This window comes from Cephus cinctus, unplaced genomic scaffold (genome assembly GCF_000341935.2).
Source record: "Cephus cinctus unplaced genomic scaffold, Ccin1 Ccin1_scaffold1043, whole genome shotgun sequence".
Taxonomy (NCBI): domain Eukaryota; kingdom Metazoa; phylum Arthropoda; class Insecta; order Hymenoptera; family Cephidae; genus Cephus; species Cephus cinctus.
The window spans coordinates 879,017-900,921 of record NW_014333574.1 but is presented as its reverse complement, the minus strand read 5'-3'; the positions used below and the strand labels follow the sequence as shown (position 1 = coordinate 900,921).

Sequence of the window (21,905 nt, the reverse complement as noted above, 5' to 3'; positions counted from 1 at the left end):
CAAACTGAGTGTGCAATTTCAGCTATACCTTAGCAAAAGGGCTAAATTCTGCAAAATACGACTTCTTCTTGAAGTTAGCTGTCGATTGTTTAATTTTGTTTACATTTAATTCTTCAAGAAGGAGTCATATTCTGCAGTTTTATCCTGTCTTCTTGATACACATTTATGAAACCATTCATTGACTGGAAGATTTATGCGTCTACTATATATTTCACACTGCAACACAATGTAAGACTTATCATTTTCTAGTATTATTAAACTCTGATGTATTTATCTTAATCTTCAGTGAATATTCAAGTATCGCAACTTATTTTATTCTTATTTTTATCATATATTTATACAGGGAGCTTGACCATAATGCAGAAATTACGGTAAAGAATGATGAAACTGAAGGTCAGACTCTAAAACGAGAAGATCCACAAGTTCAGATAGATGTGAAAACTTCTGATTCGAAAAATTGTCAGGCAAAAATAGTCAGGCCCACAAAAAAAATGAGAATGGATTCTGGCGACTCAGGTCAACTTTATGATCGAAAGGGTTCGTTCAATTTTATGTCTGCTTTGTTTAAATTAATATAATAAGTAGCATCGTACTGATTTATCATTTTTTGCTTTAACTATTTCATTAACACATTTGTTGACATTTTATTTGCTGCTTCTGTACAGAGTCAAAGGATGATGAGAATGCAGAAGCTAAAATTGTTAGGTCCTTTAAAAGATCCTGTGAACTCTGGTCGATGGAGGACAAGAACACTTTCTTCAAGGCTTTAAATGAATTTGGCAAAGATTTTGATGCATTGCAAAGCTTTTTCCTTAGTCAAGGAAAGAAAAAGGGTCTGCCGGATAATATGATTAAAAACAAGGAGCAAATAAGGCACTTTTACTACAGAACCTGGCTTAAGATATCAAAGCATTTAAAGTTTTCTGAAGGTACATTTATTTTTTATTATTTGAAACTGCATTGTTACCTTAGAATATTAATAATGCACTCTGATACTTTGTATTTGACTTTACACATGAATTATTTTTAGACGTAAAAAAGGCATCGCAAGAACTTTATGGGTTAATAAATTATGGAGAATTGAGACGAAAATTGCCACGAATTCATGAAAAAGTACATCTCAAACTGAATGAGCTTGTTTACTGGGGTTCCACCCAAGTTAGGCTGCGTGGCAAGACTATGAGAATTAAGACACCAATTTGCAGAGCACTTAGAAAACTCAATCAACTTGAAGGTATCAATAGAAAACATAAAAATTATGCCATTGGGCTCAAATAAATTATTTGCTGTAGATTGGCAAGAGGAAATCAAACTACCTTCCAGAGTGACTATTGAACTGAGGCCAAGAACGAATTTGGCCTGGTGGGAAGTTCAGGCTGCAGCAATGAATCCTAGAGTCAGAACTCTTGTTCCTGTTCAAAGAAGACTTTCCAGCTTACTAACATTTCTACAGCAAAGATGGAAACCTGTGAAGTACAGGACTGTATCCTTTCTGATTGTAATATGTAACATATAATTGTCATCTGGATACCTCAATGTAAGGAAACCAAAAATCCTTATATAAAAAAACAGTGTGTAGTCTCTGAAAGTGAATTATCTGGTGACTCGAAGGATATCCGACTGTTGCGCGTTATTCCTCCGGAGTCCTGTAAGATCGCTTTGCCAACGGTGAACCTAGGCGAATATTTAACGAGTAATAGCGTCAGTTTAAACTCTTACGAGAAACGACTCTGTTTGAAAAGTTCACGTGAAGAATTACTTGGTTCCGTACAATATTTGAAGGGCGTTGGCAAGAAGGGAATCAAGAGATACAAAATGGACAAACGATTTCCAAATCGTGCCGAGGATGCATCCTCAACCCAACCAGACAACAATAGCGACTTGGAAGTTGCGGAAGGAATTGTATCGGAAAAGCCAACGGATATTACAAATTCTGATAGAAGTTTATCTGAACATTTGAGTGAACCCAACAGATTTCCAGGAAGAGAGACAGTGACCAGAATTCGACAAGGTTGGAACATCGAGGAAGCCAATACTATTACCGTGGGTGATCTCTTTCTAATGGTAAGTTACTTTGATTGTTTAGTACAGAGATTACAGTATTCTCTTCTGAATTGCGTGCTAAAAGTTTGATTTTCTTTTAATTTCAGTTTGGTAGGGACTCAAAAATAATTCTGGAATATTTGTGGGATTTACCAGTGCAAAGTCAAAGTCCTTCCATAGAAAAGACTAAGTCCATTGCTTCTACAAGAGATGATAGTCTATGTTTGGCTTTGCAGAAGTTATTGTCTATTGCCAAGCACAGTTATGGTACTAGTAAGGTAAAAAAATCGTGGCAACATACATATCTAAAACTATTGCAACGCAATTTCATTTTCTTCAGGTGTATGATAACACATCAGGAAGTAATGAGACCGTCATATCTTCAAGGATTCCATCGACCAAAGAATCCACATTTCGACGACCTTTAATTCCGCAGGCTTATCACAAACTCGGAACACCGGATGCTTTCAAAACTCAACTTGACGTAAGTCCCGATAGCTATTTATCAAATAAACCGTTTGCTGCTTGTACTGATTTTGCACTTATGAATGCTCTTTGTTTTTAGAAATTCAAAAATCGATTTTGCAAAAGGGGTAGAACGGTGCGTCAAAGAAATTTGGTAGTACAACGAGTACTGCCTTTGGTCTCTGGTACATCGTCGACAAACTCGTCGTCAGCGAGTTTACTGCAGCAAGGAGTATCCTCTCCAGTTGGGGAAACTACACCAGAAAGCGAAACTCCAGATGAGGTGGTTGATAAGGCAGAAATGCCTGCAGAGGATTCTCAAGATAAAAACTTTCTTGGCGTATTGGCGGCCGAAGGGCGGGCACAGCCATCGAATTCAATAATTACAAGCGCCACTCAAATACTGAAGGAAGGCGAACATCAGTGGCTCAACAGCGAGGTTATTTTTATTCAAGCGTTCTTCTCGTAAATTAGTATGTTTTTTACTCGTATTTCCTTCTACATAACATTACTCTGCGTTTATAACAGGTCGCGGATTTCTCGCTAAGCAGTTTTCTCGGACAACTCGAATCTCCAGTGAAGTCGCATCGTGGGCAACTAGGAAGTCAACCTGTGGAAGACGTTCGACCATCGTCAGATGTAATTTCACACTATTACTCAACAATTTTCAAAAACCCGAATATAACATCGGATTTCTAGATTCGCAATAAACGTCTTGACCGTTTATTTGTTAATAAAAGTGTAAATGCGTCATGACATTTCAGGTTGTCACTCAAATGCAATGCCTAATGGGAGAAAACAGCGTGGATTACATGGCGAAATTTGCTAATTTAGCATCACAAATCGCATCCGACGACCAAAAGAAATGAAAACCGAAATCCGCATACAGTGAAGTCAAATAGGAAGCACAACGAATGTACGTGTTCTACCTAGTTTCATTGAATTTATTGATATTATTTCCCGGCCACAACATGATGCGAATTTTAATTTCTGCCGATATTCACGAGCATCGAGTTTAACTAGTTAAAAGTACTTCCACCACGTATCGTAAAAAATTAATACAATTCGAAAAGAAGAAAAACAAGACTGATTGAAAGTTGATTTCTTTGAGGCAAGATAATAAAAAGAATACAACATTAATTTATAGTTAGTGCGCATCAATAGTTCTCTTAGTTTTTAAACTAATAAAAGGAAAACGAGTCTCGTGCGTGGTGTATTGCGAAAGCAACTTATGAATGATTCATATCTTGGTTTGTTTGTGGTTCTCCGTATACCTATATAAGATAGTCGTCCGAGCACGTGACCCTCGTCCAAGAGCCAATCAGAAAGACGTGTAGTCATCGCCTGCGACTTTTTCCTGGTTCACGAATTAAAGGGCATTATGTGGATTTTTCATCATCGTTTAGCGAAGAACCGTGAGCAATTATGCAAGTCTCTATAGTTGAAAACTTTATCGAAAGAAAAACACTGGCTACTCAATTGATAACTTTGCTTTATTGCTTTCCAGACAGCATTACAATCGCAATCGTATTATTATGCTAATCCAGCAGGACAGACTAGTTTGAGAAATTTCTTATAATCCTGCGGAAGTTGGAAATTAATTGAATCCGAATCAGACTGCAAGGATTTAGAAACGGCTACGTCTCTTCAAAGATCTGTTATCATCGTAAATGGCATTCCGCAGGTAGTATGTTTTTCCTCGAGGATCTTACGAAACGCGAGTTTTGTTGCGACTGCGAATATATTCCAGGAAAACACAAAGAAAAATAGGAGTAATATCATACGACGTAATTGCCATTACTGAAACATGATTGAAATAGCGTTGATATTGAACAAAAGAAAAGATATTTATACAATTTGCCATTAGTTTATTTGCATTTATTTTTAATTAAAACACCATCTATGCATGACACACATGATACAATATTTTACCTTCAAAATTACTATAGTCATATGTCAAAAGTCATCGTTGAAATTTAGCATACTGGTTTAATTTTATTTCTTTTTTTTTTTAATTTTGGAAAAGGGCCGTCTTGATTCTAGATTGAGCAAGTCCCCTTCATTAGCCCGTAACTCAACGATTTCGTAGAATTGTCTGCGTCCCTGATTGCATCGTGACACGCTAAAAATAAATGTAGTTGCGTCAGAAAGAATTCGCAAAAGTGGGGATCTTGAGGAACGATTGGCCGAGAACGAGAGCGGGAAATCCCGGTGCGAAACCGGCAGGCTCCTCAGGCACTTGCAGCGCGATTCTCACAATCAGTTCCATCATAGCTGTGTGCGCGGTTAAGAATTGCTTTGCAAATCAAAGACGTTGCACTAACAATAAGTTTATGTTTGTGGGTTCCGCATTACTGCAAGACAAAACGTATATAGACGTAAAAATAAAAAGATTAATCCTCAAGTTTCTTCGTAACTTTGATTAGTAAAAAAGAGTGAATTTTAATATTGTCCGGTTGTGTAAAAAAGTTCTCTATCGAACGACAAAGAATGACATGTATTATGAATAATTTGGTAAACTACCAGACTCATTACTGGATAGAAGTAGGTTTTTTGTCAATGCTTTAATTGTCCGTTGTCATAAGTTTCACTTTTGATTTTAAACAATTTTCATATTATGGATTGTAATGTATTTCTATGTCAACAGAATGATTCCCTGACAATGTACAACGAGGAAAATGATATCGACTCGGAGAAAAAAATCTACGACATGGACACTGGGGCGAATGTGCAGCAACACAATTTTTTTCTTGGTAAGTAAAGGAATTATTAAATAATTTGAATTAATTTATTTATTGATCTTCTTTGATTGGTTTCTCATCTCAGCCGATAAAGACGATATGTCTAACGATGGTGTAGCCTGGTCGGAGAAATCGGTAAAACATTGGAGTCGAAGAGACAGTGCAGGGTGGCTGTTAAATAGTTCGAAACGTCTGGGACAACCTTATCGCTCCATTTCGGATTCCTTATGTGTTCCTGGACAGGATTTAATTTCAATGACGAAGGATGACTTCAAACTGTACGATGAGGTCTACGGCGAGAGGCTCTATGATATTTTGCACTCAGAACACTTATCCGAATTTCGTAAGAATCATAGCATCCGTAGATATAAATCGTTTGCAACTATCTTTCTTATCTTTTACATTTGTTTTAGTAGACATACCCTGTGAGGATAAATTTTCTCGAACGAATAATCTATCTGGTCAGTTGAGGTTTAATTAAAAAATAAAAATTTATCAAAGCAATATTAATATCGTAGTAACGAATCCTTTTTGATATTGCAGATGTTGAGTCGGATAGCAGTGATAAAGTACGTCCAAAACGATCACCGGGAAGACCTCGCGTGTCAAAGTGCAATAAGACATGTAAGTATTGGATATTCGAATTGTAGCGATATTTTCCAATACATTTAAATTGCATTGATTGATTTCACAGCAAATACTTACGGAAAATTATGGCAGTTCATTGTGCAACTTTTGCATAATGAAGATACGTGTCCGAAACTCATACGGTGGGAGGATTATTCACAGGCTCAATTTCGTTTCATGCGCAATGACGAAGTAGCTAAGAAATGGGGAGCGAGAAAAGGAAATACAAAGATGACGTACGAAAAGCTCAGTAGAGCCATGAGGTAGTTGTTTTTACGAGAATTTGTCCTCTTTGTGTATTTGTATTCTAATTCACACATTTTATTGTCACTTTTCCTGTAGGTATTACTACAAGAGCGAAATTTTTAAGCCAGTTCATGGACGACGATTAGTGTATCAATTCGGGCGAAATGCGGTTGGCTGGCAAACGGACAATCCGAATTTTTTAATCAAAAAAGATAAAACACGCTAAATCATTATGAAAATAATTAGCGATTTGACGACTCAAGAGAATTCAGAAATCAGCTTGCTATCTCTAAGTTTCAGAGAGGGAAGTGGGACAGACATATTTCCACTGCTGATTAGTATTACATTAAGTTTTATCATCGTTTATATCATAAGTGATCAAATGCAAGAAAAATGAAAAAATAAAAGAACTCGTCACATCAATAAAAAAGATGTTTATGAGGTGATCAAAAAGAGGAAGTAATCGAGTCTTAAACCATTTATTGTGTAACTCTTTCAATGGATTAGTTTTAGATATAATCAATATTGATTATGTTATATAATTATACCATCAATATTCTTGTAACTCGTAACAGTAATTATCAATTAATTTTATCACAGAACCGCACAGAATAACCGCGACCGTAGAAGCTTCGATTGACACGTGTAACTAGTAGTGGCTGGATCGAGAAAAAAATCTAGAGAAATGTACAAGACGTACAGGGTATTCGAATGGTCAAGGAAGAGAAATACGAGATCTATAGCGAGATCCTTCGTTTTGAGATATTGAACGAGATAAACTTAAAATGTAAATACAGAATGTTAAATGAATTATTCGCGTAACTCTAACGGGTTTCGAATGGTTCGAAGCCGAGGCAATGATTTTATAATTACTATGATTATTTCAAGAATGGTATTTCCTACATTCCGCTCATCGTTGTATAATTTTTGCATCACTCTGTATACAGGGCGAACAAACGACAATGCCGATTCTTGTGCGCTATTATGCCTTGGGGACTATTTATTAAGAGACTAAGTTATTAATATTTAAAAGTAATCATTATCGATAACGATAACTTTATCAAACGATTTATTCTTGATTTCATGTTTTCCCTAGTCTTTCGTTTCTTGTTCTTATCTATTATTTTTTTTTTATTTTACGTAACCATGAAATCGCAATCATAGGTCCGTTGTGTAAATATTAATTGTAATAAAGGTCCTATGGGCATTGTTAATTTTATATCGTTCAAATAGTATTGGCACATACGATTTTACTTCTTGTTTCCTCTTTCTTGATTCTTTTTATGTCCGTTTTTAGTCCAAATGGTAAACCTGACTAAAATTCTTTATGTGAATTGTCACTACGAGGCCACGAATATCCTTTATATTTCTTCGGCAAATCAATTTGCCACTAACCACTTCCCCTGAAAGTAAAAAAAAGTTAAAGCTGCATTCACAACATAATGGAATTGAAGATAATTTTACAATGTGGGTCCAATAATTTGATCAGCTTTTAAGCAAAATGTATCTTTTATAAAGGATAATCGATAATTATGAAACTACGAACCTTCGGTAATGCTGATCGGTTCGCTCAAAGAGAAAACAGTCTGTTTCCAATGTGTCGGCGTAGATTGTGGTCCTGTGCTGAAGCTTATTGGATTATCTAAATCAAAAAAGACATCGAAGTATCCAATAATTGCTGTCAACGAACCAGTCCTATGAACAGTGAGATCAAAATTGACGGAGAAATTTACGCAATCCGTTTGAACTGTGTAAAGGTCAAAGGATTTTATCTCAGCCACACTGGTAACGAGATCCTGTGGGTTGCAGATTTCAATGCTCGGCTCTCGCACAACCTCTGGTTTCATGCAACTCATTTTAAAGCCATAGACATTCGACCAATAATCCACTAGATCAATGTATCTCTCTAAATAACAACGAGGAAGAATTAATTAAATATACTAGATATTTTTATAACGACACATAAATATAATTAAATATTATGAAGTGGTAATTACTTGTGTCACCTGATCCGACAATACTGATTGCACATCGATTGGGAAGTAACTTCCCTCCAGGTCGTAAGTAATTGTCTCTGGCGTAAATAACAGTATCAAGCATTCCTTCAAATAATAGGAAATATCCCATCCACTCTGAAACGATTGCGTCAACTTTCTCTATATCTAGCTCAATGTCTTCGAGTCTGCCTTTTTTTAGGGTTATCACGTCTGTTAGATGATTCTCCCTAATAAAAATGTTGTAAATTATAATACAATTCTCCAAAGTAATTTGTGTTTACAAACTTTATGCACTTACCTTACAATATCCATTGCATGATAGATCACATCTGATTGATCTACACTGATCACTTGTCGACATCCTGATTTTGCAGCAAACATTGACAGGATTCCTGTACCACAGCCAACATCAAGCATCACACAATTTGAAAACATGTGGGAATTAGTTAAAAGCGCATCTCGATAGCTTTCTGTTCTCACTTTATCCTGAAATATAAGAGGTTGATGTTTTACAGAATATAGATAATTTATATTTCACTAGTTAAACCAGCCGTATTCTGTACCGTAAGCATTTCGTGATGAATTGCAAAATGACTGTAAGTGCTAAAATATCCTTCGTCAACGTCTAAACTGACGTTCCTTACACAACGATTCTCTAATGGTTGAGAATCGTCATCCAGAACAAGATGCTGAGCTTTTTCTATCATTTCGTCAATTTGCTGCAAACAGAATTGTGCAAAATGAATAACTGTCAATCTCTATGTTTTTCCTGTTATATGAAAGGAATAATACCTGCTTAGCCAATAAGCAAGCTAATTCTCTCTGTTCCAATTGAGCTTTGAGTGACTGAATAGTCCTTTGTAATTCTGCAAAATGTACTTCAGAAAGTGTAACACAGCCATTCTCTGAATTCACTGGATACGCTGCAGGTTTAGGGGCTTCATCTTCAAAATCCTCAATGTCTGTTATTAAAAATATTAATAAATAATGGTACAGTTGTTCATTAAGAAAATTAAATTACCTAGCATTAACCAGCCATCATCCTGTAATACTGGTGTTAGATATTCGTCACTATCCCATGTTTTAATTCCAAGTGCTTTTAATTCCTCAGCAGAAACATGGTTCTTCCTAATGAAGTTAACCAATTTGATATATGAATAAATGTCCAATGTATGTCTGGTTTTGAAGGCAATCAAATTAAAATTATGCACTGTTTCCAAGTGGCTTAAAGATTCTGATGAATTGGTAAGTTCTTTCTCACAGAAAAGGCAAAGTATACGTTTAGAAGTATCTTCAACTTCATCCCAATCGTCACCACTATCTGAATCACTGACAGCATCCATTTCTAAGTCTGGTACTGAAAGAAAATAATCTATGTACCACAGTAATCAAAGTAATATAAATCATCTATAAAATCGTTAGGGAATCGTAAAATCTCACATATATGTGTATATAATTTTATTATTCAATTCTGAAACTGCTGTATTGGTGGACATACAGGATGGTAAGTCAATAACACATAATAATCTGCATAATTAATTTATATTACTATGAACAAATACAATTATTCGAAAAAGTTGACAGTCAATTTACCTTTGTCAGTCATTGTACGAATTTTTAAATATTCACTTTATTAAATGGTCCTATTTAGAAAACAAGTTTAGGGTTAGATATCTCTGGCGTTCTGTATCCTATCTGGCGCACGTGTATCGCTTTGATGTGGCCTCGCCATGATTTATACTATGAACAAGACGAAAGTAATATTAACTAATTATTTAATGAATATTCCGATAATTAATAAACACTTTAATATTATTAATGCCTCGTCATATTTTCGAAAATTTTGAATAATTACACGCTCGTCACAGACCTAAAACTCAAAAATAATATAATTATAAAAGCAGCCCTATAGACCCTAGAGAAACTACGAGCAGCGTCACAGGGTGGTCATTAAACCAACCTGGACCAGCCCGGATATCGACTGAGAGGTAGCCTGGTGTCGAGCCGCGCGGTAAATCTGCCAGAACTGGAATTTTGAAAACTTACTTTTCTGAAATGCAATATTATGTATGTGTACAAGTGCACAATAAACTTTAACTATTCTTTACAAATTACGGCTTTTGTCTATTTCATTAAATGTTCAGTTAAGTTAATGTACAATTAATACTCTGTACGGAACACGTGTTAATTATTCAGAAACAACGCGCTCGTGGTTTCAATGTTATTGAATGATATCCAACCAGAGTAGGTATTTATGAGAATGTAAAAGTACATCATAAGTGTAAAAGAACAAAGACATTTGTAAGAATAGTACCATCTTCTAATATAAAAGGTTTGTACAATTTAAATATAATAAAGTGCAAGTTTGATCATCTATTATTTTGACAATAATCATTTATCCATTATTTGATTCGTATAAACGAATGCAAATATTCCAATGCAGATGTATACAATAATATCTTTGTGTAGAATATCTATTTTTTTGTTCTATCCAGGTCAAGAAAAATGTTTCCTTTGGAAATATGGGAATTTATTTTGCAATATTGCGATCCCATAGATTTGATAAAATACCGTCGAGTGTGTAAAAGCTGGAATTATTTAATATCGCGGTTATTACAGGTAAATATTAGAATTGCAACAAAAGGCGATGAAGGGCTTTTTATTGTTATTACGTAAATTACTCTTTGCAGACTCCTGGGATTTGGTTCAATAAGTGTTACAAAGAAATTCCATTTCATATATGGCAAACAATATTAGAAAAAATCTATCCCGATAGAATATTCAAGAATATGACATATCCCAGTATAGCATCTGATGTTTTGTACGCGGAATGCAACTTCTGGGATAGGACTACTGGACCAATTCCTAGAAACTGGAAAGAAGATGAATTGTTAATTGATTATCAAGTTATAGCCAATGTCGTACGTTCCTGGTACAGTTGGCGTAGGATCGAATGTATTATACCACATGTCCATAAGCTCAGAGTTCCATGGACAAAGATACCATCCAGAAAGATAACATGTTTGGCTTGTACAGGTACTTTGTGCTTTCTAAGTAAAAGATATCAAAAGGAATACTATATGAACTCTTTTTAGGTTCAATATTAGCTATTGGTACCTCTGAAAGTGAAATTTGTATACATGACTTTGTACATGCAGCAGGGCCACCTATTGTATTAATAAATCCTACAGGACCACTTCGTGACATTAAAATCTTAATGCGTGGTGTGTTTGAATGCACTTGCTAATAACCTGAGATCTACTTTCTTTCTCTTCAGAATATTTACCAATAATTCATTGTTGCTTTTATTTCTAGAAAATATTCCTCAGCTCTTGACCAGGTCAAACAATGATGACGTCGCCCTTTTAAACCTTGAAGAGTCAAATGCATATAGAAAACTTAAGGGTACTATAATGAGGTAACTCTTGAACAATTATTATCTAATATTCTTGGTTTTCCACAGATACTATAATTTTCATACTGTTTAAATCGTTATTTGTAGCACTTTTTATGGTAGATACAGTGTCTGCAATGGTAAATATATTTATTACGAGCATGCAGACGGCAGCACGAACTATGAGAGTATTCTTCTTCCATATGATGATCAGTTTGTTGCCATGGAAATAGACATGCTGAAGGTACTGATGCTATAAAGAATATAATTTATAATTAAATATACCTCTTTCTTTGCTGCAGCTAACGGTTTTATCAGCTAAAGGCAGTATTTACTTACTAAAGAATAATTTATGCTTGTCAACATATGTACGGCCGCCCCAAGAGAAAATTCGGAATTATTTCATGTTCAAGAGCAACGTGATAATATGCATAACATGTATGTTCCACTTATTTGCTTGGAATGTGCATTACCTCCTAGTAACTAGAATTTCAAGATTATTTAATCCTGTCTAGTCAGTGGATATCTTGGCATCTCCGTGAATTCGAAGCCCTGGACACTGTTTAACGTTTTTCGCTGCCTTGGTGGACAGCCGACGGCAGTACACTTTTACTCCCAACTACTCATACTTGGTTTAGATACAGGTTTTTGTTTTTTATTTTAAACCAATGGAAAATCATGCTTGATTTCTTTTTCATTGTTTTTCAATTTTCTTTATTATTTCCTTTTTGATTGATTCTTTTAAAGGTGAAGTACATCTGTATAAGGTACACACCCCAAAAGATTTGGAGTTCATGAATTTTGACATTCCAAGCAGTCATAAATTGGTTCTCGATACCGAAGCTATTATTTCCGTGGATGTAATGGATGTTGCACATAATCATGTCATATTCGCTGCGACCAGTCAATCCACGTACTTCATTCAGTTTAAATAAATTTCACAGACCACTTCAATGAATTAAGGTTTCTACATCAAAAAGCTCATTTAAACTAGTTTCGTTTTAACTTATCAAATCATTTAACCTTGTTAGCTTATTCCTTTATGTATTTAATTAATTGTTCAAGCAATTAGTTGATTTGTATTTGTAATTAATATAGACTCACTAATTGTCAAAGCTTAAATGAAATTTATAAAATAAAACCAGGATGCAAAAGATGGAAGATCTTTATTAACTCACTTATAATTTCTAGCAGTTCCGGTTCCATAAGTGCGATCCCAATCCACGTAGACTTGCAGGTCGTTTCTCGACACACTGGCACCCACGCATTGCAAAGCATCCTTGAAGTCTTCAGTAGTAAGTGCTCTGACTTCCTCCATCCTGATGTTTTCCAGCTTTTCAAAGGGAATACTCCTGACAGGTCCCATGCTAGCCTCTTTGCATAGATTACTCATATCTGCACCAGAGTAACCATCTGTTCCTTGTGCGACTTCCTTGATGTCAGCGTCGGAGAGCTCATGCTTCTCAGAAGCTAAAAGATTCCTAACTATTTGCTCTCTAGCATCAAACTCTGGAAGTGGAACATACAATCTTTTAACCAGTCGTCTTCGGGCGGCTTCATCAAGTTCTTGAGGTCTATTTGTTGCACCCACTACTAGAATTCTTTCTTCATCACCTGTGGCTGCACCATCCAATTGAACCAGGAACTCCGTCTTGATGCGGCGCGAGCTTTCGTGCTCACTTTCACTTCTCTGACTTAACAGAGAATCTATTTCATCTATAAACACTACAGCTGGCTGATGAACTCTCGCCACGGCGAAGAGGGCCCTTACCATTTTTTCACCTTCACCGACCCACTTTGACGTCAGGGATGAAGCAGAGATAGAAAAGAAGGTTGATTTGCTTTGGGATGCTATGCACTTGCCAATGAGGGTTTTTCCTGTTCCTGGTGGGCCGAATAATAGAATTCCTCGTGGTGGCCTTCGTAGTCCCGTGAAGATGTCCGGACGCAGCATTGGAAATATGATAATTTCCTTAATTACTTTTTTAGCGAATTCCAGACCAGCTATGTCATCCCAGGATATCAACGTTCCGCGGTCCATTATCTCGTTCTCTATTAGCTCAATCATTTTAGGTTCAATACCTCGAAGACGTTCGTCGACCGGTTCTTGTGAATCTACGGAGTCCACCGTTTGCTGCTGCTGCTGTTGACTTTTTATAGGACAAGTAAATTTTGAGTTTACAGATCCTTTACCACCCAGGCTCTTTTTCTGAGGAACGTTTTTATTTTTTACTTGTAAACTCAGCTCGGTTCGAGCTGTTCGGAAATTTTGCACTTTTTGTAAAGATTCACAAGTTTCTTGAAGATGAGCATTGTTTATGGAATCTTCTTCCAACTCATCAGTATTTTCTGGATGTCTAAAGCGACCTGGGAATCTGTGATACTTTTGTTTTAATGCAGTATTTGAGAAGTTATCTTGAGAAGCTTTTTTATTGTAAGATTTGGATGGTCCTGGATATTGAAAATGTCTTTTATTAAAAAACGGGTTTTGTGCAAGCTCTGTTGAGTTTGGATTACTTCTAGTGAATGCTGAACGATCTAATAAAACAGGATTGGTTCTATTTCCATCTGAACGAATAGATATCTTTAAATCTTTTTCTTTTTCCTTGGTGAATTTGGTATTGTTATCAAAACCACTTCTGCTATGCGAATCTGTACTAAAATCTATCTTTCCTTTAATCTTCCTATGACGTTCAATACTGTTCCCATTTTTCCAAAGATCAACTATAGTCTTAGTGTGTTTATCAGAAAATTCTAAATTTTTACAAGGCTTTAGTTTATTTATTTGACATTTCAGGGGCTTCAAAAATTGAAGTGCTGTTTTAGAATCATGTAAACTGGATTTCCACTTCTTTGGATCATTATTAGTTTTGAGACTAGGTTCTATCAATTGTCTCCAATAGTTATTTATTTCAGTTTTTCTTTCTATTTGATCTTGATAGTTTTGTAAACTCTTTTGAAGCAAAAGTGCTGCAGTATCTTCAGAATCTCTGTAAAGAAGTTCAATAAACTAATTGAGATGGGATACTGACATTCTAAAACTACTAAACTTAAGAAAATTAATAGAAGTATTAATTATTTAATTTGACACAACAAAAAGAATAATGATAATGACATTCAAAATATATGTAACATGCGTGCAGTAGAAGAAAAAACTTAACCTGTATAGGGATACAATTCCATAAAAGATGCTTACAGATTTTTTGCTGTTAAGTATTTTATCGCTAAACAACGTCGTTCAATATCGATAGATTCTATGTAACTGTTGCTTTCGTTAGCAAATTTTACTGTATGAAATGCAGCCAAGTAATCATCTTTCAAAGATGATTTCTTTGACTTGATAGATTCTTTATCCATAGTCTGGCACCATCTGCCACTTATGTACTTTCTTTTACGTGAATCTATAACGGATGGATTTGAATTTGGAAGGTAAGGAATGGACGATGTAATGAATTCCAGAATAGATTACATTTAAAGGTAGAAAATATTTATTGGTCCCATTAACAAAGACGATTCTACATAGCCATAAATGTATCAATGATTCCAGTACATGCCATGTACAAACAAAAATATATATATATGTATATACAGGGTGTCCCAAAATTACCTGACCAACGGGGTATGGCGGTGTTCGGAAGACACCACTGATCACGAAAATGACCTTCCTTTTGTCCGGAAGGTCATAGTTTTTAAATGGGAGCAGGTCAAAGTTGACCAATCAGAGGAAGGCGTCAAGAGAAACGTAGGCACCTGCGAACTCTGAGTTTTCTTCCCTCGCTTTTGTTTCTCGGTGGCTTCGGGCAGGATAACGTCAGCCGAAGACATGCCTATTGGAAACAAGAAACAAGCTACCGAGATGAACTTCGCCATACCCCGTTGGTCAGGTAATTTTGGGACACCCTGTATATAAATGGTTTGTTAACAGAATATGGAATGTAAATATAATTCCTAAAAAAATTCAGAAGAATGAATTTTAGTGACACTTTTTTGTGCGTTATTTTCTAAATTTCGGAACACCATAGGAAAGCATTATCAAATATTCTCTGCCATGGTGAATCCTCAGACATTTCCCAAGAAGCTGGAGCCCAGGGCCATTGCCACATTCTGGTACAACGTTCAGGATGTGGCATCATAGCTAAATGACGACCATCCTTTGAGCAAACTCCAGCAATTCCCTCTAAAAATGCATTAATTTTTAATATTGATTAATAAATATAGAACAATTCTTAATAAACACATAAATCCACATATAATTTCACTTACCAATGCTTCCATTAGGATTCATGGGATACTTCTGTGTTGGTAAACCCATATCATCCACATATCGAATCGCTAAGCAATTTTGTCTTCTGAGACTGTCCAAAATTAATTGATTTCGGAATGTGAATCGACCCTCACCATGTGCAATCCAAACGCCCAAGATACTTCCTTCCAATCCTTGCAGCATTATGGATGGAGAATTTTCTATTCTTACAGTAGACCAGCGACACTCATACCTTCCTGAATCATTATGATCCAGTACAATGTTGGGTTCGTCATTCTTGCCTGTAATATATTTTTTATATGTATTTAACTACTGTAATGAATCAGTAAGTTTTCTTAATATTTCAACGACGAATTACCGTCGGCATTTTTTCCGACCCAGCCAAGCAAACTCATCAGTTGACATCCATTGCAAACACCAAGACTAAATGTGTCTTTGCGTTCTACGAAAGCATTAAGTTGCTTCCTTAATGAAGGATGAAATCGTAAACTTGCTGCCCAACCTTTGGCAGAGCCCAGAACATCTACGATTAAGAAAGGATAATGTTATGAATTATTTTACGTTTTTTCTCTTTTTTATTTTTACTGGCTGCAAAGAATATAGGCTCACCGGCATAACTGAAACCACCCGGGAAGATAACGCCCTTGAACCTATCTAAAGTAATACTTTCTTTTAGAAGATCTTGTACAGTAACATCCCATACTTCAAATCCAGCATGGACCAAGGCAGCTGCCATTTCGCGATCTCCATTGATTCCTTCTTCGCGAATAACAGCTACGCTAATTTTTCCTTGAACCGGAAGAATTGAAACAATCAATTTTATTGTAAATAAGATTAGGTATTATTTTTGTGTAGTTTTGATATATGAAACAAATACCTGGCAAATCATTTCTTGGAATGGATGGTCTTCTCGATGGGTCAAAACTTAATTTGTAAGCTGGTGCAGTTCTATTTTTTAATCCATAATATTCTTCTTCGGCGTATCTAACATTAGTTTGACGTTTTTCCAATTGGAAACTAGTTTCCTCCCAAATTTTCATGTACGACAAGACCGTGGAGTTCAGCACGGCTTTGTTATTTACAGAAATATTTATCTATAAAGATTAGAAATACCATAATGGTGAGAGAATAATCACTACATTTAGCATGTCGTTTTCTTATTACCGTCGAGTTCAAACCAAATCCAACTGATTTTCCGATCGGATAAATTGGAGCATTGAAACGCTTAAATGTTTCCAGAACATAATTTTCGTGTTTCGGATCGACTTCCAGGACCCAACCCACCTCCTCATTAAAGAGTACACTAATAGGATCAGCCTGTTTATGAGAAATATTAATATCTATTCCAGATATTCCGGCAAAGCTCATTTCCAGAAGACACGTGATCAGGCCACCATCACTTATGTCGTGCCCCGCAGATATTTTATTTTCTGTTAAAAGATGATTATTAAATTATATATTACTTTGATTATGTATTACAGAATATAGTGGAAATACCTTTAATAAGATGTTGAGTGGCATTAAATGCATTTATTATCGTTTGAGTATTTTCTACATCAGGTGAATTGTTTCCCAATTGTTTGTATACTTGAGCTAAGGCTGTTCCTCCGATACGGCTTTTACCATTTGATAAGTCGACAAATAGAATCTTTCCTTCTCCTCCAATAGAAGGTTCCTTGAAATCGGGTGTGACCACCTAAACAATTTTGATGTGATAAACTCTTTAAAATTATTGACTGTAGTCAAATAATGAAATACTACCTGACGAATGTCTGGACAAGGAGCATAAGATGATACGACTAGAGTTCCCGGAGCTTTTACAATATCCTTCCCAATCCTTGCTGCCATACTGAGAGAATCCTTTCCTCCGTCAATGGCAATTCCAAATTCCTTCATTATATTGCACATTGCTGTGCATGCATCATAAATTGCTGCACCTTCTCCAGGAAGTTTGGCCGCCCACATCCAATTGCCACTGCATTTGACATCCTACAATTTTACAATAGTATATATGTGATGCAGTTTTAACATTTTCATTGATGTATGAATGTTCTATTAATACCTTGAGATTCGTAATTAGCGCAAAAACGAGATTCGATAATGATTCAGCCACTGTCATCCTGGCACCAGCTTCCGGATTAATCAAACCTTTTATTGGCTGCTCTCCAATAGACGTAGCGATGCCAACCTGCGATGAAGTTTTTAATCTTAAGTAAATTTCTTGTGAACACCCACCCTGCTACCTTTTTATTTTATGTCTTAATTATATTACCGTGGAAAAGTGTGAAATTGCAGTGACTGCTACATCCGCTAATGGAGTATGCAATGGTCCTACACATTGCTGCTGCGCTACCAATCCTGTTACGCAACGATCAACTTTGCTAGTGAGATATCTCTTGCTAGCAACAGCAGGTAGCCTAAGAACTCTATCAAGAGCAGATTCGACTGTCAAACCTTTTGGCAGCTCAATGGTCGCCAAGTTAAGTTTTCCTCTGGTCAATGAAAAGGTCTGAAAACAATATCCACAAATGATTTGATATTTAACATGGCTCTATGAGTTAAACCAAACAAGATAAATTTCATTTTTTACCTTTCTTGGCATCTTTCCTAAAACTAACTCCAAATCAAGATCTACAGGATGTCGAATATTTGATGTAGATTTATTATCCAGGTATTTAATAGGATTACAATCCTCTTCTTCTGAAAGCACTATTTTCCCTGATCCTGTCACAGTTCCTACGAAATTAATTGGACAACGTTCTCTAGCTGCTATTTTTCGAAGAAGTTCACTATCCTTTGGACGACAAAGTATTGCGTCGTTTTCTTGATATTCCGCACCCCATAATTCAAGTGTACTAATACTCGGGTCGCCTAATTCGAACTTTCTTGTAAAAATCACAGCCCCCGCCGGCTCCACCAATTCCTTCAACACATTACCTGAAATAATAACCGCTTATTTTTGTAAAGTTTGTAACTATAATTATAAATGTAATTGGATATTTTTGGTTTCATTAAAAGTTACCGTTTCCACCAGCTCCTTGGTCATGAATACTCAAAATTGGATTTTGATCACCCATTTCCATACAAGCGCGAACCAGACGATTTAATTTCTGCTCCATTTCCGCATCGCCTCGTTGAACTGCTCCGAAATCCAATTCAGCCTTATTGTCACCTTGAACCTGTTGGCCAATAAAGATGAGAGAATTAAACTTCCTAGTGAATAATTAAGATAAGAAAAAAGACAAATTATATTACCTCAACAGAACTGGCTGAACCACCTCCAACGCCAATTCTATAAATAGGTCCACCGATTTTTATGACTTCCATCCCTTGAATAATTGTAGAAACGTTCGAATAAATATGTTGCATCCTATTAAGTATGAGAAGGTTTCAAGAGGATCATTACCCTTTTCAGCTGGTAACTTTTCCGTCATATTGGAGTCCATTGACCCCAGTCCGCCACTGAACATTATCGGCTTGATCCATTCCCTTCTCTCACCGGTGGAATCAATTAAACCGTAAGTCCTAGCAAATCCCGAAATAAGCGGCTCCCCAAATTTATTGCCATAATCCGAAGCTCCATTGCTAGCCTCTACGATGATTTCTAAAGGCGACGCGAAATTTCCAGGATATGGAAGATCCGTCTCTTCCCAAGGCAGATCGTATCCTATAGAAATCAATTAATAAATCAGAAATGGCCCATGAGATGACAATTGCGCCTCTAATTTACCTGGAATATGGAGATTTCCAACTGAGTATCCAGCAGTTCCTGCAATATAATATCCTCCTCTACCAACTCCTTGAATATCTCTCAGTCTTCCGCCAGTTCCAGTTGTTGCACCACTAAACCAATAAATATTTAGTTATTATTTACATACATCGGAGGAATTTATTGCATTAAATTTTTCAACCTAAAGGGTGCTACTCCAGTTGGAAAATTGTGTGTCTCAGCCGTGAAGATCAAGTGCTGATCCAAGTTGGAAATTCGAATTGGACTGGGTTCGCTTGTGTTATCAGGTCGAAGTGCAAAAATTTTAAAACCACGGATGGCCGAACTGTTATCGCTGAACTTAATAACATTATTCTGATTAGAAGTACATTGTGTATCAATGATCATATCGATAAGGGATGCTTCTTTTTCTTCTCCATCAATCACCATTCGACCCTTAAAGAACCAGTGTCTACTGTGTTCACTGTTGGATTGTGCGAGATCAAAACATTCTACGCTGGTCGGATTTCGCTTCAACTTATTGCGAAATAGATCTGTATAAAAGTCTAAGTCCCAATTGTCCAACGCGAGGCCTGAAAGTATGTGTAATTACATAGTAATTGCATTTTAACTATTAATAACAATTAGTTGGTCATTAAATGAACTCACCTAATTCCGAATTAACATCTTCTAAAGCTTTCCTTCCATTATTCAAAATATCTACTTCAAACCACTTTTCTGGTCGGAAACCATGATCAAAAGTTTGTATGGGCTCAATGTATCTGCACTGGGTCATTTTATCATGCAAAACGTCCACAATCTAAGAAAGTAACAGACAATTGATTGTAGATATGTACTTTTGCTTCAAAATACTTTTTTTGTGAGAAATATACTTACAGATTTTTCAAGTGAGGCAGTGAACGTACCATTTAATTGAATCAGATACCTGGTAGATACTTCAACTCTTTTTACTTTACCCAATTCAACTGATTTACATATTGATACAGCATTACTTGAGAAAGCAGTGGAAAAATTCAACCTGTAAGGAACCCAAATGCAAAATTCACATGCATTCACATCTTCTTTATCATCATCTAATACAAATTCTATGATATACTATTGAGTTGAACTTTAATGAATTATAAAATACCTTGGTCCAATCTCTACCAGAAGCGTGTTAGGAGTTTTCCCTTTAAGAGAACTGGAATCAGTCAGCTTTTCAGGTTGAAATGGTGAGCTAAGAATCCAATTCAATATACCAATTTCTTCATTTGAGAATGGAGAGGTAGCTTCAATGTAATAACATAATTCAGTTTCTATACTGATAACTGATTTTGAAATCTGTTGAAGTTGCTCCAATATATTTGTAACTCGACCAGGTTGCAAGCCTGGGTTCTTATAAAAGCATAGAATTGCCATATTGATATGGTACAACTAAAACAAAAACTGATGAAAAGCACCTAGTTAACTTTTTTTTTCACAAAAATGCAAATTTTCTTGAAGTAAATTAGTACTATCTCCACAGATACCAGTTGCTTACTGAATGTTATACTCAATTTCTAGACCCCCAATGAACTTAAATGATGAAGAAAGGTCAATAGTTTATCAAAAGAGGTTGATGAAACTAAGTATGTCGTAAGCTATAAGTTAGATTACAAGTTAAAAGATCAAAATTGAGACAGCATTGAGAACTTGGTTAATATGAAAATTATGTACAAAATATATTTAAAAGAGTTTAATCCACTGTGCATCATTTCAAATAAATATGTTAATAATTAAGACTTCTCTAATTCAAATGTAATTGATGTGTGGGAATGTTGATGGTCATGCTTTTTTTTTAAAGCGATAATAAAGGATTATTGGCACATACCATGATAGATAATACTGTTAATGAAAAATATTCAGTAAACGTCAATTGCTTGTACATACGCTTTTAACGATATATGCAAATATTTACGAATTATTTCAACATTTTCGTAACGATCATTTATGAGAATAAAAATACGTCTTACACATTTACACATGTAACCTCTACTATTATTAATCCTTTCATTAAAATGATTAAAAATAATTCATTATTCCAATAATTTGTATAAAATTTCTTAGCGTACTCTTCTTTCCGTTGAACAGGGACTTCAGGATCAGATTAAAATATATAAATTTTCTTGTGTACCTATGAAGGATCACAGGTTGTTTCTTTAGGTTGCTTACCTTGAGATCACTTGAGATGAATGCGTATTGAACTTTTTTCAGTGTTCATTCAATCTTCCTAATTATTAAAATTTTTTAATTAAAGATAAAATAATTTTTTATTCCAGGTCGGTCTATTGATCAATATCAAATATACTCTTTCAGATAACACTTTAAATATGATCAATCAATAATAAAGCAGTTATTGGTTGTTAAAATAATTTATATA

The 21,905-nt window shown here is 35.5% G+C and overlaps 6 protein-coding genes across 10 annotated transcripts; 3 read left to right on the top strand and 3 right to left on the bottom strand.

Moving 5' to 3' along the window:
- The first annotated feature begins 1 nt into the window (after position 1).
- Positions 2-5,245, top strand: LOC107271846 (protein cramped-like). 4 transcript variants are annotated; one of them, XR_001538754.1, is made up of 13 exons: positions 2-228; positions 344-537; positions 666-929; positions 1,031-1,234; positions 1,293-1,483; positions 1,573-2,064; positions 2,151-2,321; positions 2,384-2,527; positions 2,609-2,947; positions 3,037-3,147; positions 3,273-3,424; positions 3,792-3,935; positions 4,016-4,192. XR_001538754.1 is itself a non-coding variant. In XM_015748334.2 (12 exons), exons 1-11 carry the CDS (start codon positions 194-196, stop codon positions 3,375-3,377), a joined length of 2,250 nt encoding a protein of 749 aa, XP_015603820.1. In that variant the 5' UTR covers positions 10-193; the 3' UTR covers positions 3,378-3,424; positions 5,156-5,245. The 4 variants fall into 4 exon arrangements, 1 of the variants encoding a protein (XP_015603820.1); XR_001538755.2 differs by having other exon boundaries at positions 10-228; positions 3,796-3,923; positions 4,016-4,188; XR_001538753.2 differs by having other exon boundaries at positions 10-228; positions 3,792-3,923; positions 4,016-4,188.
- Positions 5,011-6,143, top strand: LOC107271811 (ETS homologous factor-like). Its single transcript, XM_015748239.1, has 6 exons — positions 5,011-5,052; positions 5,156-5,261; positions 5,335-5,592; positions 5,663-5,710; positions 5,793-5,873; positions 5,944-6,143. The coding sequence occupies exons 1-6, from the start codon at positions 5,011-5,013 to the stop codon at positions 6,141-6,143; spliced, it is 735 nt and encodes a 244-aa protein (XP_015603725.1).
- A 442-nt stretch (positions 6,144-6,585) lies between these two features.
- On the bottom strand, positions 6,586-10,092 carry LOC107271850 (protein arginine N-methyltransferase 3). Of its 2 annotated transcripts, XM_015748343.2 has the most exons (9): positions 9,975-10,092; positions 9,713-9,859; positions 9,141-9,476; positions 8,912-9,081; positions 8,683-8,838; positions 8,418-8,605; positions 8,120-8,346; positions 7,669-8,028; positions 6,586-7,525 (listed from the first exon to the last, which is right to left on the bottom strand). In XM_015748343.2, exons 2-9 carry the CDS (start codon positions 9,723-9,725, stop codon positions 7,416-7,418), a joined length of 1,560 nt encoding a protein of 519 aa, XP_015603829.1. In that variant the 5' UTR covers positions 9,726-9,859; positions 9,975-10,092; the 3' UTR covers positions 6,586-7,415. The 2 variants fall into 2 exon arrangements, with proteins under 2 accessions (XP_015603829.1, XP_015603827.1); XM_015748341.2 differs by having other exon boundaries at positions 9,713-9,983.
- Positions 10,093-10,176: 84 nt separating this feature from the next.
- LOC107271851 lies at positions 10,177-12,669 on the top strand. The gene is made up of 9 exons (XM_015748344.2): positions 10,177-10,451; positions 10,615-10,738; positions 10,810-11,155; positions 11,215-11,343; positions 11,435-11,537; positions 11,622-11,757; positions 11,816-11,951; positions 12,029-12,157; positions 12,261-12,669. Exons 2-9 carry the CDS (start codon positions 10,625-10,627, stop codon positions 12,446-12,448), a joined length of 1,281 nt encoding a protein of 426 aa, XP_015603830.1. The 5' UTR covers positions 10,177-10,451; positions 10,615-10,624; the 3' UTR covers positions 12,449-12,669.
- Positions 12,341-15,197, bottom strand: LOC107271847 (fidgetin-like protein 1). Its single transcript, XM_015748335.2, has 3 exons — positions 14,710-15,197; positions 12,692-14,503; positions 12,341-12,480 (listed from the first exon to the last, which is right to left on the bottom strand). Exons 1-3 carry the CDS (start codon positions 14,868-14,870, stop codon positions 12,441-12,443), a joined length of 2,013 nt encoding a protein of 670 aa, XP_015603821.2. The 5' UTR covers positions 14,871-15,197; the 3' UTR covers positions 12,341-12,440.
- A 209-nt stretch (positions 15,198-15,406) lies between these two features.
- On the bottom strand, positions 15,407-21,689 carry LOC107271844 (phosphoribosylformylglycinamidine synthase). The gene is made up of 20 exons (XM_015748331.2): positions 21,598-21,689; positions 20,637-20,932; positions 20,384-20,525; positions 20,156-20,306; positions 19,689-20,079; positions 19,508-19,620; positions 19,184-19,444; positions 19,033-19,106; positions 18,800-18,956; positions 18,368-18,714; positions 18,050-18,286; positions 17,840-17,965; positions 17,539-17,766; positions 17,275-17,473; positions 16,942-17,207; positions 16,655-16,871; positions 16,387-16,566; positions 16,136-16,300; positions 15,777-16,058; positions 15,407-15,690 (listed from the first exon to the last, which is right to left on the bottom strand). The coding sequence occupies exons 2-20, from the start codon at positions 20,903-20,905 to the stop codon at positions 15,515-15,517; spliced, it is 3,981 nt and encodes a 1,326-aa protein (XP_015603817.1). The 5' UTR covers positions 20,906-20,932; positions 21,598-21,689; the 3' UTR covers positions 15,407-15,514.
- Positions 21,690-21,905: the final 216 nt, after the last annotated feature.

Coding starts and splice junctions, on each gene's coding strand:
- LOC107271846 (XM_015748334.2), top strand. CDS start 194: ATGCGTCTACTATATATTTCACACTGCAACACAAT. Junction 2,322..2,383: donor ACAGTTATGGTACTAGTAAG/GTAAAAAAATCG, acceptor CATTTTCTTCAG/GTGTATGATAACACATCAGG. Junction 2,528..2,608: donor CTTTCAAAACTCAACTTGAC/GTAAGTCCCGAT, acceptor CTTTGTTTTTAG/AAATTCAAAAATCGATTTTG.
- LOC107271811 (XM_015748239.1), top strand. CDS start 5,011: ATGAATAATTTGGTAAACTACCAGACTCATTACTGGATAGAA. Junction 5,262..5,334: donor GCAACACAATTTTTTTCTTG/GTAAGTAAAGGA, acceptor TTCTCATCTCAG/CCGATAAAGACGATATGTCT. Junction 5,874..5,943: donor GTCAAAGTGCAATAAGACAT/GTAAGTATTGGA, acceptor TTGATTTCACAG/CAAATACTTACGGAAAATTA.
- LOC107271850 (XM_015748343.2), bottom strand. Junction 9,082..9,140: donor TGATGGCTGGTTAATGCTAG/GTAATTTAATTT, acceptor TTTTAATAACAG/ACATTGAGGATTTTGAAGAT. Junction 8,606..8,682: donor TTCATCACGAAATGCTTACG/GTACAGAATACG, acceptor CTTATATTTCAG/GATAAAGTGAGAACAGAAAG.
- LOC107271851 (XM_015748344.2), top strand. CDS start 10,625: ATGTTTCCTTTGGAAATATGGGAATTTATTTTGCAATATTGCGATCCC. Junction 11,344..11,434: donor CATTAAAATCTTAATGCGTG/GTGTGTTTGAAT, acceptor TTTTATTTCTAG/AAAATATTCCTCAGCTCTTG. Junction 11,758..11,815: donor TGGAAATAGACATGCTGAAG/GTACTGATGCTA, acceptor TCTTTGCTGCAG/CTAACGGTTTTATCAGCTAA.
- LOC107271847 (XM_015748335.2), bottom strand. CDS start 14,870: ATGGATAAAGAATCTATCAAGTCAAAGAAATCATCTTTGAAAGATGAT. Junction 14,504..14,709: donor TACTTAACAGCAAAAAATCT/GTAAGCATCTTT, acceptor ACTTCTTTACAG/AGATTCTGAAGATACTGCAG. Junction 12,481..12,691: donor GGAACTGCTAGAAATTATAA/GTGAGTTAATAA, acceptor TTTTTGATGTAG/AAACCTTAATTCATTGAAGT.
- LOC107271844 (XM_015748331.2), bottom strand. CDS start 20,905: ATGGCAATTCTATGCTTTTATAAGAACCCAGGCTTGCAACCTGGTCGA. Junction 19,621..19,688: donor ACTGGAGTAGCACCCTTTAG/GTTGAAAAATTT, acceptor TTATTGGTTTAG/TGGTGCAACAACTGGAACTG. Junction 16,301..16,386: donor GGGTGGTTTCAGTTATGCCG/GTGAGCCTATAT, acceptor TCTTAATCGTAG/ATGTTCTGGGCTCTGCCAAA.